Genomic DNA, 12508 nt, shown 5'->3' on the forward strand with positions numbered 1-12508 from the left:
CAACAATAATGGTGGCCTTTTTCTCTCTCCGCTTGCTCAGTTGCTCAGTTTTCGTGTGTGTGTGTGTGTGTGTGTGTGTGTGTGTGTGTGTGTGTGTGTCTTTGGGAACCAAGGGGACTGAATCTTCCACCCCAGCCGGCAGCTGTATATCTTTCAAACAGTGGTTTCTTAGGCCAAATCCCCCTCCAAATTATTTATGACTCCCATTGAAGCCAGCGGGATTCAGGCGCCAATCTAGGAGGTCAGCAATGGGCCTCTTTGTTGGACACAGGTCATCGGGAGACGATGCTAGCTGTGACTGCTGTGTGAACCTCCGCTGCCGTAGAAATGGTTATGTAACTTTAAACAGTAATGACATTTTGCAGAAAAGTGCTTTTTAATTGCTACGTCTTCATTATTCTCTTTTGAAATCGCCCAGGAGATTCTGCCTCAGAGACAGCTCGGCATGTTCTGAGTTTCCATTTTTAAAGAGCAGCTAGTTTTGTGTCTCAGCTGCTCCCAGAAAACCCCCCAACCCCAAACTTTATCTGTTTTCAGTTGCATTAAATGGGGTAGGTAATACTGCCTTTTGTATCCTTGCCAAACACAGAGAAGTGATTTGACGCAGTTTTCTAAAAATGCTCTCCCCAAATTCCTTTTGGGCTGGGACCAAGAATAGAATATTTTATCCCCCTACAAAAGAGAGAGGAAAAATGATGAGCACACTCAAAGAATGGGGCTGAGAATATAGTCTGTAGAGTTCCTTTAAGCAGTGGAAACTTAACCCCAATCCATAGGCTCAGTTGCCTACAGGGGATTGGAACTGGCTAAAAATAAATTTTGCTTTGGAAGGGAAAATTGTGATACAGATAAAATGACTCAATAATGCCTACTCGGAAAGAATCAGAGGCTCAGTTTAAAAGGGACTTTACGATTTGATTTGTTTTGTCCGACCTTTTGGCATCTGTTTCACACCCATGTTAAGTAGCCTTCCCAAGCAATCTCTCATGGACCCCTCACTCATTGGTATGGAGCTCAGGCAGTTTTGCAGTAGACCATTGTCTGGCTGAATATCTCTTTCTATTAGAATGCCTTCTGTGGAGATGCATCTTACCGAAACAGTCTGTTTCGACAGGCACAAAATTCTAGACACTCCTTCCTCTGAAAGCTCACCAAATTACTATAGACTCCATCTCCTGAAAATGATCCTCTTCTAATTAAATACTTGCAGCTTCTGCTCCTTCATGTACCTGGAAGGACCTTCATTATCCTTTTGATCTGTCAAACCTTTAATCAGAAGCGTAACATAATCACCACTATCATCATCATTGTCTGCTTCATCACATCAAAAACTGGATTACATAGCATTTGTCCTTTGCTTGCTGTGTGCCCAGAAGCCTTCCAGACAACTTTCTGGGATCATTCATTTAGTCTTCATTTTTGGTACCTACCTGATGTAAATATTAAAACCATCTCCATTTGAGCCGAAGAGAGAGTGTACCCTTAAGAAGAGGCTGAGCAATTTGCTTGAGATGACGTAGGGAGTAATGAGAAGGGCACCACAGTAGTGATGACCAACTCTTACCGATGACACTGTGACTTCCTGCAATAGGCATTCTGGAGGCATCTTCATTGTTTTTTACAATGACCACCCAAAATAATCGTTTTTAGTTGTTATATAAAACCAGCATCAAGCTGGGTTATATATATATATATATATATATATATATATATATATATATATATATAGTGAAGGAGGGAAGATAAAATCTAGAAACACTATTGAGAAGTAGGAAGTACCAGAAAATCCCGGATGAGTAGGATTATGGGTATTCCTGAAGAATGAAAAACAAAAATAGCAACCCAAATAAAAATACAATTCCCACGCTTGGGAGGCGGAGACAGGAGGATCGTGCAGGTTCGAAGCCAGCCGCACTGGCTTAAGAGACCCTGTTTCCAAATAAAAATATAAAAAAATAGGTCTGGTTGTGTAGCCCGGAGGTAGAAGGGCTTCCAGGAACCCCAGTACCACCAAAAAAAAAAAAATTCTTTGTTTACACAGTAGGTAGAGAAACCATTACCCCCATATGTACCAAAGGATGCAACTCTCAGCAGGTCTGAAGCATAGTGTCTGTAGAAAAACCATTAAACCAATATGTATTGGAGGATACATACTTATAGCTGTCATCAAGTCTGAAGAGGTGGAGAGAACTCTTCCCGGTGAATGTGCCTCATTGAATGAAGCTAGCTAGAGTTGCCCTTCTGGCTGGACTCCATAGGGAATGAAGAGCTTACTGTGTGACATTTCAAGGCACCAGAGTTCTCTTCTTACCTGGATAGACCCTTCTCCATCACTGACTCTCAGAAATAAAAATTTGATGATTCAGCCAGGCATGCTTATAATTCTAGGACTTTAGAGCCTGAGACAAGAGGATCACAAGTTCAAGGACAGCCTCAACAAGTAAGGAGACTATCAACAACCTAGCAAGAGACCCTATTTAAAAACAAAAATTAAAAAGGGCCAGGAGTATAGCTTGGAGGTAGAGTACCCCTGGGTTTAATTCCCAGTACAACAACAACAAAGAAATAGATGTCTCAAATATGGAGAACATATTATTCAATATGTTCAAGATTCTTTATTCTGAAATCATTAGCTAGCCACTTCCCCTTTGTGTCCTGTATTTCTTTATTTTAAGAGCAAAGAAGAGAAAACTAATCATCTCTCATGTCCTTCTCCCTTGACATTTTAGTTTCTATGATACATGGTCTTATTAAATTACATCATTCTAATTATATCACTTTTAATTTTAAAATCTATGAACATATACTCATGATCCACAAGATAAAACCCAAATCCTTTAGTTGATAAAAAGCCTTTTGCACTCTGGCCTCTGCCCCTCTGTATAATCTGTTTTCCTACCACAGCACACCTGCATCCATCCAAGTTCATTTCATATATTTGGAACTCTCAGACTCATTTATTAAGTCTTTGCTCTGTACATTCTTCTTTTAAGAATTTCATTCCTATTCTTTTTTTTAAAAAATGTACTTTGATTGGCACATTGTATTTATATACCACAATGTGGTTCTGAGTAATAGAAACACACATTCATGGCTGGTGTATTTCTCTTTGGATCCCACTCGGCTCCTCCCATTCCCTGTATATGTTACTGAGATTAGTGATAATTATGTTGTAAATGCACAGAGCATTATTTGAGTTGTTTTCCTCCTCAAATGCCCTCACCTCTTTCCTTGAATTCTCTTCCACTACTTTGTTGGAGTCTCTCTTCATTTACCTAAAATCTCTTTGGAGAAATAGGAACTATTATATGCTGTTGGTGGGAATGCAAATCAATGCAGCTACTGTCCAGATCAGTGTGGAGGTTCCTCAGAAACCTGGGAATGGAACTACCATATGACCTAGCTATGCCTTTCCTGGGTATCTTCCCAGAGGAAGTAAAGTCTGAATATTATAGTGATAAATGCATATTTATGTTTATGGCAGCACAATTCACAAATTATGGAACCAACCTAGGTATCCATGAACCAACGAATGAATAATAAAGATGTGGCATGTCAACATAATAAAATTTTATTCAACCATAAAGAAGAACAAAATTACATAATTTTCTGTTCTTTTCTCACATGATATACTCTTCTTCGTTTTCAACCATCCCAAATTCATCCTCCTATACTAAGGTTTCCCTACTGCCCAAGCTGTGTTGTTTGCAGTCTTCTGCAGTCTTATGGCTTCCTATGGCTGTCTCTGCTATAGGCCTGTAAAGCTGTGCTATAAGGATGCGTGTCTACATCTATCCCTGCTGATTACATTGTAAACACCTCTAGGGCAAGGTGTAGGTTTTTTTCTTCTTCCTCCTTTTTTATTTCTATAGCTCTAGTGCCTATCTTAGAACTTGTTCTTCATAAATACAGTTCATAAATATTTTAAAAAGGGAAAGGGCATAAATGAAGGAAATAAAGAAAAATAAACAATAGTGTGGTGCTGTCAAGAGAGATTTTCTCCCCAAATAGAAAAAGGTACATACCCACTCTGCTGTAGTCTCAGTACTAATATAACAGAATAGAGTATACATTTCAGAGATAGCCAAGGTCATGACCCAAAATGTGGGAGCAGAATTGATGTTGCTGAAAGCTTGGCTGATCATGTCCTGTCTGTACCTGGGTAGACCCAGAAATAGCTTGGTTTCACTACACAGAAAGAAATCTAGCGGTTCGAGATTCCTATGTATCACCTTTGGAAACTGTTAATGAAACACCTTTTTTTAACCTTTCTATTTTCCCTTCTTGTTATTCTCAAACAGGTCTTCAGATAATCTTTCCTCAGTATCTGCAAGAGAAGTTTGTCCAGTCAGCTTTGAGTTATATCATGTGCAATGGCGAAGGGGAGTACGTGTGTCAGAACAGCCAGTGTCGATGCCAGTGTGCCGAGGAGTTCCCACAGTGCAACTGCCCCATTACTGACATCCAGATCATGGAGTACACGCTGGCCAACATGGCCAAGTCTTGGGCTGAAGCTTACAAGGACCTGGAGAATTCAGGTAGAGAGCCTGACTTAGTACTGTGGCACCAATTGGACATCAAATAAAATAAAAACTGTGGATTCCTTGATGGCTCCAGAGTGTGGCTAGCCAAACAGGATGTAGGTGCTAGGCATAAGAGCAAAATCTAAACGAGAGATTAATCTAACTGAAAGTAAGAATGAGGTAAAAAAAATTCAGTGATCCCCCCAATTTTGTCACTTTAGAAGGTCCAGGACTGGGTACAGTAGCTGACATACAGTAGGTTCTCAATAAATCCCCATTAATGAAATAATGCGCAGCATAATCTAGTTTGGGGTCATGTGATATACTGTCTGTTTTCTTCAGAAGACAGAGTAAGACCACTCAGGTAGCTTCTGCAGAGTGGAGAGTTCAAGATTTTTCGTGTGTGTGTGTGTGTGTGTGTGTGTGTGTGTGTGTGTGTGTGAATGAACATGTATATATATATATATATATGTATGTATATGTGGATGTATATATGCATAGTTATATATAGACATATGTTTAAAGAATTCACATATTGTGATTCCATCTAACTCCAGTTGGAATTACAATCATCAATAATACAAAAATAATAAATGATGGCAAGGATGTGGGTAAATACTATGGAGATCAGTCTGAACATTCTTCAGAAGACTGGCTATGAAACCTCCATATGACCCAGCTATATCAGTCCTGGATATCTTTCTGAAGAAATTGAAGTTAGAATATTATAAGGATACATGCAACTCTATGTTTATAGCAGCACAATGCACAAGAGCCAAACTGTAGAACTGGTCGAAATGTCTATGAATAAATAAAACTGTGGTATCAACACACAATGGAATTTTTCTCAGCCATAAAAAGAAAAAAAGTTAGGTAATTTGCAGGAAAATTAATGGAACTAAAGAATATTCTTCTAAATGACATTAGCTAATCTCAGAAAGTAAATGTTCATGTTTTTTTTCCGCTCATATGTGGATTCTAGAAAGAAAGTGGGAAACAAAAAATACTTCAAACAAAGAAGGAAAGATACCAGTGGAAGAATGAAAGTGGATTTGGAGAGTAAAGTACAGTGGGGAAGGGGAAGACTTGTAGGATTGAACAACCCTATGTGCAATGGTGAAAGTATTAGTACTGATTTTGATGTGTGTTAGAACACATTGAAACATATGATGAATGAAAAGGGGGAGGGAGCAAGGCAGGATCTGGAGAGAAAGGCAACAGGTGCTGTATGCTCACATGTTCCCATCACAGTGAACTTCAACATGATATAGGGTTACAAAATATCAACACAAGTATATTAAAAATGATTCACATTTTATTGTCAAAACTCTAAGTCTCTTCTACGGTGATTTAGCTATTTCCTGTTCTTCATGGCTCAGAAAAATTAGTTGCAGTAGAGGAAAGTCAGCATCCCCAGAATATAATATAAGTAAGGCCTAAAGTTGGATTTCTGCCTTCATGGAGCTTTGGGTTTGGCCACAAGGTCAGGCATTAACTGTGTATCATGTAAATGAACATGACATTTCAAGTGTCCTATGTAAAGGAGGAGCTGCCATGAGCAAATGACGTAAGGTTGAAAAACAATGTTATCAGAAAAGTCAGGAAGGGCTACATTGAAGAAGATAAGACGTGCCTGACTGGGCAGAAATATCAGGGCGAGTGCAGGTGGAGGAATTGGAGGCTCAAGGAGCCTAGGAAAGAGATGACCCATGATGTGGGTTAAGAAAATGGTACTGATTGTAAAATAGGAAAATGAACAGAGATACTCAGAATAAAAGGGGGGGGGGACTAAAAGGGTTTGGTGTTGGAACAACTCTTAGAGTTGAAGAACAAAGGTACTGAGATGAGGTTCAGGAACATTATTTAGATATGCATGTTAGGCAGCTTGATAGATATTGGTACCATTCATGGAGCTGGAACACCCTGGGAGACTTGATAAGAAAAGAACATGCTCGGTATTAGACACAATTATTTTGAGAATCACCAAGATTTTTAAGAAGAGATGCCAAATTGTAGTTAGCATTTAATACTGTTCAAACTTCTGTTAAATAAATGAGTCTAAGTGAAGACATTACTGGGTATTGTTGTTGTTTGGCACTAGGGATCTAACCCAGGTTCATTGTATCTCTGAGTTACACCATCAGCCCCTTTTGCATATTATTATTTTTTATTTTGAAATAAGGTCTTACTAAGTTGCCAAGGCTCTCACTGAATTGCTGAGGCTGGTCTCAAACTTGTGATCTTCCTGTTTCAGCCTCAAGTACTAAGGCTACAGGTGCTTGCCTCTGCACTTGGCTGAGCATTATTCTTTTTAATTTTATATTCCTTAAATCTCTTAAAACAGCCGTGTTAAAGAACACACTGATATTTCTGCCTCATGGAGTCGGGAGGACACCGAGACTCAGAATCTTCCCCAAGGTTACACAGTTAGCAAATGATAGCATTGGTTATGCAATCCCTGATTCCAAATCCAATGCTTGAAGCAGCTTTTGCAACTTATTAATTCTACTTTAACCCCCCTTCCTCCTGAGGCCTTTCATCTGATAAATAAGAGGACATATTTGTGTTTTTAGTATTTGAATTTATTTAAGTCTTTAGCCAAAAAAAACCCTTTGATCAAACAAAATCTTACCTTGCAGCCACTGTGTACTATAGATAAAAGCAGAGCTTCATGGAGCAGTATTTGAAAATGACTGGTTTACATGAACTCTACGCTCCCATCCAGCTCTGGGGGCACAGGAGGCATCCGGGACTCTGCTTTCATGGGGTCAGGCATCTGGAATGGAGCTGGAGAGGCCTTATGAACCAACACCCATTAGTCTGTTAAAAATCCTGAGAATCCATAAAAGAGAGATGATCGTGATGGAAAAGTATTATGGTTATTATTTGCCCTCAAACATAAAAAACATTTGATAAAATGCTCTTGCAAAAAGAAAAAAAATTCTACTGATTGCTAAAAAGCAGAGGGGAATGTAGAATTTATGCATAAGTAGCGGGGAATTTCAGCATTGGATCCTACTTCCCAAGGAAGAGAAATCAGTTTGAGTAGATGGATGAGGAACCAGAAAGCAGAGAACCTGCAGAATAGGGAAATGACTTATGTCACACTTTCTCTCCATAAATTTTGTGTGTTTCCTCCAGATACACTGAACTTATCCATCTGAAATGGGTTTACCAATTAAAACAAATGCACCCATTCAAAGGTACGTCTAGGGTTCATGCTTGTAGGTATGCCTTCTGCTCATTTTTAGCCCTTAGCCTTAATGTCCTAGTTTCTCTGCACACGGGTGTATGCCTCCTTCCTTTGGGAGGTGCACTTCACCTTTTAGTCAAGAAAATTAAAACATCAAATTTTCAAATTCTATCTTCTTTTCAAGTTCAAATTTGAGTTGATTGGAAGCACTGTTATCCCCTTTGAGATTAAGAGAGCTGTTTACGAGGTGAGCTGTTTGTCTCTCTTGGGAGGACAGGCAGAATGATCAAGATAGCATTGGCAAATAGGGGCAGTCTCCTGCCTTCAGCTCACTAAATAAATCAACCGGCACAAAATTCTGAGTTCTCTTGTCCCTCCAGTCAGTTTTCCCTTATTGTAACAACATATCTGAGATAATCAACTTAAAGAAGGAAAGGTCATTTTTGGCTTATGGATCCAGAGGTTTTTGTTTCTTTTTTTTTCAATCCTGTTGCTTTGGGACCAAGTACATCATGGTGAGAATATGGAGCAATGGGGCTTGTTCACCTTGTGGCAAAAATGACATAAAATAAGAAAAACAGGAAGGGGCCAGAACCCTAATATCTCTTTCACAGGCACACATTCAATTACCTAACCCTTCCCACCTCCAATTACCAAACTTCTTCCCACTAGGCCCTACCTACCAAAAGTTCCAACACTTTTCTCAGCACCAAGCTAATACCAAGCCTTCAACACATAGATACCTTTGGAAGACATATCAATACAAACTATATATCACTTGTCAAACTTATACTGCCATCCACTGAGAACTTTGCCTGTATCAGTAACTAAGCAGAAACTGTCATATTTCACTCTCTCAACATTTGAATGAGATAATATTATATTATACCTATTTGACAAATGGGGAATCTGAGTCCTTGAATACATAAGATCCTGAGCTGTTCAGTAGTCAAGATATGATCTGAACGTTTCCATATGTGACTATCTATAACAGAGTCAAGGACTTCTGTTTGAAGTACCATTTATTTATTTTTTTCTCTCAATAAACTGAGTCTCAGAATTGCCCTGTTTATTGCATTAAGAGTTAAGTATAATATAAAAAGTAAGAAAATATGATTGGGAGTCCAGCTAGGGTCATAATTTTACCATCCATTGTCCATTTGACCCTCTGCATGCTAGCTAACTTTACTGTGCCCTACTTCTTTAAAATGGGGGCACTAAAACTACCTACCACACAGGTTTTCTGTAAAAATAAGTGCTAACCCTTATGTGTTCAGGATTGTACCTCATGCCTATTGAGAGCCCTGTAAGCATTTTTAAAAATAAAATGAATGCATAATATGCCTAGAATTTCCTTGTAGGTTTTATAATATGAAGTAAAAGTATTAGGCTGCAGATATATTTTGAATACAAATATTGGCCTTTTTCCCCTTGCAAAATGAAAAACCCTTTAACTATTTAACTTTCCAGTAGTTGGAAAAGGAGACTGGAATTGGTATGTCAGGATGAGTTAGACTAGAACATAGGAACTTGGGTTTTGGATATGCCTCTTCTTGTTGCTTATCAGCTGGGGTTACCTTAAAAAAAAAAAAAAAAAAAAAAAAAAACATTTCCCACAGTGAGCTTCGGTTTTCTCTTCCCATTCATAGAAAAGAAGGTTGAACTAGATAACTTATAAGGCTTTGTAAAATTTTAGCTCATAATTATGTTCTGAAACTCAACATCACAAACTGAGACAGAAACTCTCACCAAAACAATCCAAGAGCTTGTCACCATCTTGTAAACTTGAGTTTCCCAAAATATGAGATTATGTTAAAAACAACTTCAAACAGCACGGGGATGACTGAGGCGGTCCATCTATTTTCCTTCTTTGTCAAACCTGCAGATTACATCAAAGAAAAACTTTCAGTTGGGTGCTAATATGTCTTTAACACCTCTCTAACACGCGCTAATTTATTATACTTCAAAATGAAAGAAGGCGTAGGGGTTTGATCACTTAGCAGGCAACAGTATCTGAGTAGAATTTATTAAGGTTGTTGTCTTCATGTTTATTTTCACAGCTATGATTCTATTGAAGGCACACAATAGTGATTTTCTTGCAAAACTGGATGAGAACATTATTTTCAGTTTTTAACTAAAAATTGTGATTTAAATCAAAGATAAGCATAAGCCCAAATAAGAAGTAGATATTTTCCTGAAGTTGGCATCCCAATGGCAGAAGCCTGGGAAGCCTTGTCTTAAACAAGGATGCAATATGAGGATTCATTTGACTAAAAAAGCATGGTGGCTCTTGCCCTATCTCATAGGAGGCAGGAAGGCTAGTGCAATGTTCTCTGGGCCTCACACAAGTTGGTTTTATTTGCAGGATTTCTGAATTGGTGGGGTTGAGTCTGAGAAAAGGATGCTATGGGATATGTCATACTTAGCCTTCTTTCTTGGCCTTTGTCTCTTGGTAGATGAGTTTAAATCCTTTATGAAGCGTCTCCCCAGCAACCACTTCTTGACCATTGGTAGCATCCACCAGCACTGGGGAAATGACTGGGACCTGCAGAACCGCTACAAGCTCCTACAGAGCGCCACAGAGGCACAGAGGCAAAAGATCCAGCGCACTGCCCGCAAGCTCTTTGGCCTCAGCGTACGCTGCCGCCACAATCCCAACCACCAGCTGCCTAGAGAGAGGTACGTGCTGCCACCACCTTCCATTCTACAGGCACCAGTGGGCTCCTGAGCTTACTCACTTACTACAGAGGAAAATGCAATGCTGACGAGTGTTTGGGCTGGTCAGCAAGGTCATGCATAGTTAGAAAACAATGCTCTTCACTGCCTCTGATTTCTCACCACTGGCTCTGGCCACATTGGAGTTCACACTGCTTCTTGAATATACAATTGGCCCTCCCTGTCTACAGGTTCTGCAACCACACATTCAACCAACTTCCAGTTGAAAATATTTGGAAGAATGTTGTGTCTGGACTGAACACGTTCAGGCTTCTATTCTTGTCATTATTCCCTAAACAATACAGTGCAAAAACGATTTACATAGCATTTACATTGTATTAGGAATTACAAGCAATCTAGAGATGATTTAAAGGATGCGGAAAAATGCGCGTCAGTTATATGCAAATAGGACACCATTGTATGTAAGTCATTCATACATCCATAGATGCTGATGTCTGTGGGCAGTCCAGGAACCAATTCCTTGGGGATGCCGAAGGAGACTATACCAAGAGCTTCCCAGCCTCTGTGTCCTTTCTGATCCATCAGACCAGGGAAGGAAATTAGCACTAGTTCTAATAGATACGTGACATTATTCTGGTTGCTAAAATGTATTATCTACTTAACTTTAAATTTTATGGCGAAGTAGATTTTAGCATCCCCATCATAATGGTTAAAAAATGGCTAACTATTTTATTATTATTATTATCATATTTATTGAGGGTTTTGATCAGAGCCTGGAATAGAGGGAAACAAATGGGCATCTACAGTGAAAGTATTAAGGAGACATTTTTTTGTCATGTCCTAGAGTATAAGATCCTCCTCTTGAGAGTGTGTGTCTCCTTAAATGCCTTTTGCCTTGCTGGTCACTTCTCCTCAGCCCTGGCCTGGATGTACCAGGTATCCTTATAGCTGGTGGGGAGTACAGGGATTCACTAGAGAGACAGGGAACATGACTTCACAGAATCGAGATTTACTGCTCTCTCAGAGACGTGCAGGGAGGGAGACAGGGTTCAAAGTTAGGGTTAGACTCCATCCTGCCAGAGCATTTCTGGTCCACTGCTGGGAATTGTTTGCAATGGTGTCTCCTGGGTTTCTGTGAGTGTTCTACAGGCCACTAAGAGGATAGTTTTCAGGCTCACCCACCCTGCTTCATCCAGAGCAAGCAGTTCTACTTTTATTCATTTTGTACTTGAAAGTTTTGTTTCAATGTCATTGAAAGGAGAGTAATCCATTCTTTAAAAGAAGGGGCCAGGTCAAATTTTCCACGTAATATCTATGTCAGCTACATGCTATGTACATTCACATACTCCTGTGTGTGTGTGTGTGTGTGTGTGTGTGTGTGTGTGTGTGTGTGTGTTACACATGTACTTGCTGCTCTGTTCTTTTGTACTGTCCAGGAGCTTTAGCCAGTAGCTCAAAATATAAAATAATTGGTACAAAGGCACATTGTAAATGAGTGGTTTTCAAATGCGGGTGACTTTGTCCCCTTGGGGACATTTAGAAATGTCTAAAGACATTTTGATTTCATAGCAGGGGAGAGAGTATAGAGAAGTCTCCTAAAGAAATAATTATCTGATTCAGAAAGACACTGGTGTGCTGAGATTTCACAAACCTGATATAAAGGGAAAAGATAAGATGTCACCTAAACCTTATCCTTTAATCAACCTGCTCTGTTGACACTCAAGCTGTAAAACCCACACTATTTTTCTAGGCAGTCCCTCCCCTGATCCATCCCATCCATGTACCTTTTCCTCTCATCTCTATATTTAGAGCTACTTCTGCCTCCTCCATGAAGTCTTCTATTATTATATTAACCAATAAGAAGGCCCTTTTTCTACATTCCCACTTTTTAAAATTTTGTTATTGGTGCATTGTATTTATACATCATAATGGGGTAAAAAACTTATGTAGACATAAATGCACTTAGCCTGTGTATTTTCCTCTTTGTCCCCATGAAATTGCCTTCTCATACACTTGTGTGTATTCAAATCTGTTTTCTTCATTTCCATTCGTTCTGAGTTCCAATTTGCACCTACTTTGTGATAATTATTTTGTGAATCAAACAGAATTGTGTCTA

The 12508-nt window shown here is 39.2% G+C and overlaps 1 protein-coding gene across 1 annotated transcript in view; it reads left to right on the forward strand.

The window, feature by feature from the left end:
- The window catches only part of BRINP1 (BMP/retinoic acid inducible neural specific 1), a gene marked incomplete at both ends in the record, with an annotated part of 143267 nt that overhangs the window by 105743 nt on the left and 25016 nt on the right, over positions 1-12508 (forward strand). The window contains 2 exons of the mRNA XM_080709307.1: positions 4302-4538; positions 10173-10395. Coding sequence (XP_080565433.1) covers positions 4302-4538; positions 10173-10395 — 460 coding nt within the window. The remainder of the gene's footprint in view (positions 1-4301; positions 4539-10172; positions 10396-12508) is intronic.

Source organism: Muscardinus avellanarius (genome assembly GCF_963383645.1).
Source record: "Muscardinus avellanarius genome assembly, chromosome: 13".
NCBI classification, from domain to species: Eukaryota; Metazoa; Chordata; class Mammalia; order Rodentia; family Gliridae; genus Muscardinus; species Muscardinus avellanarius.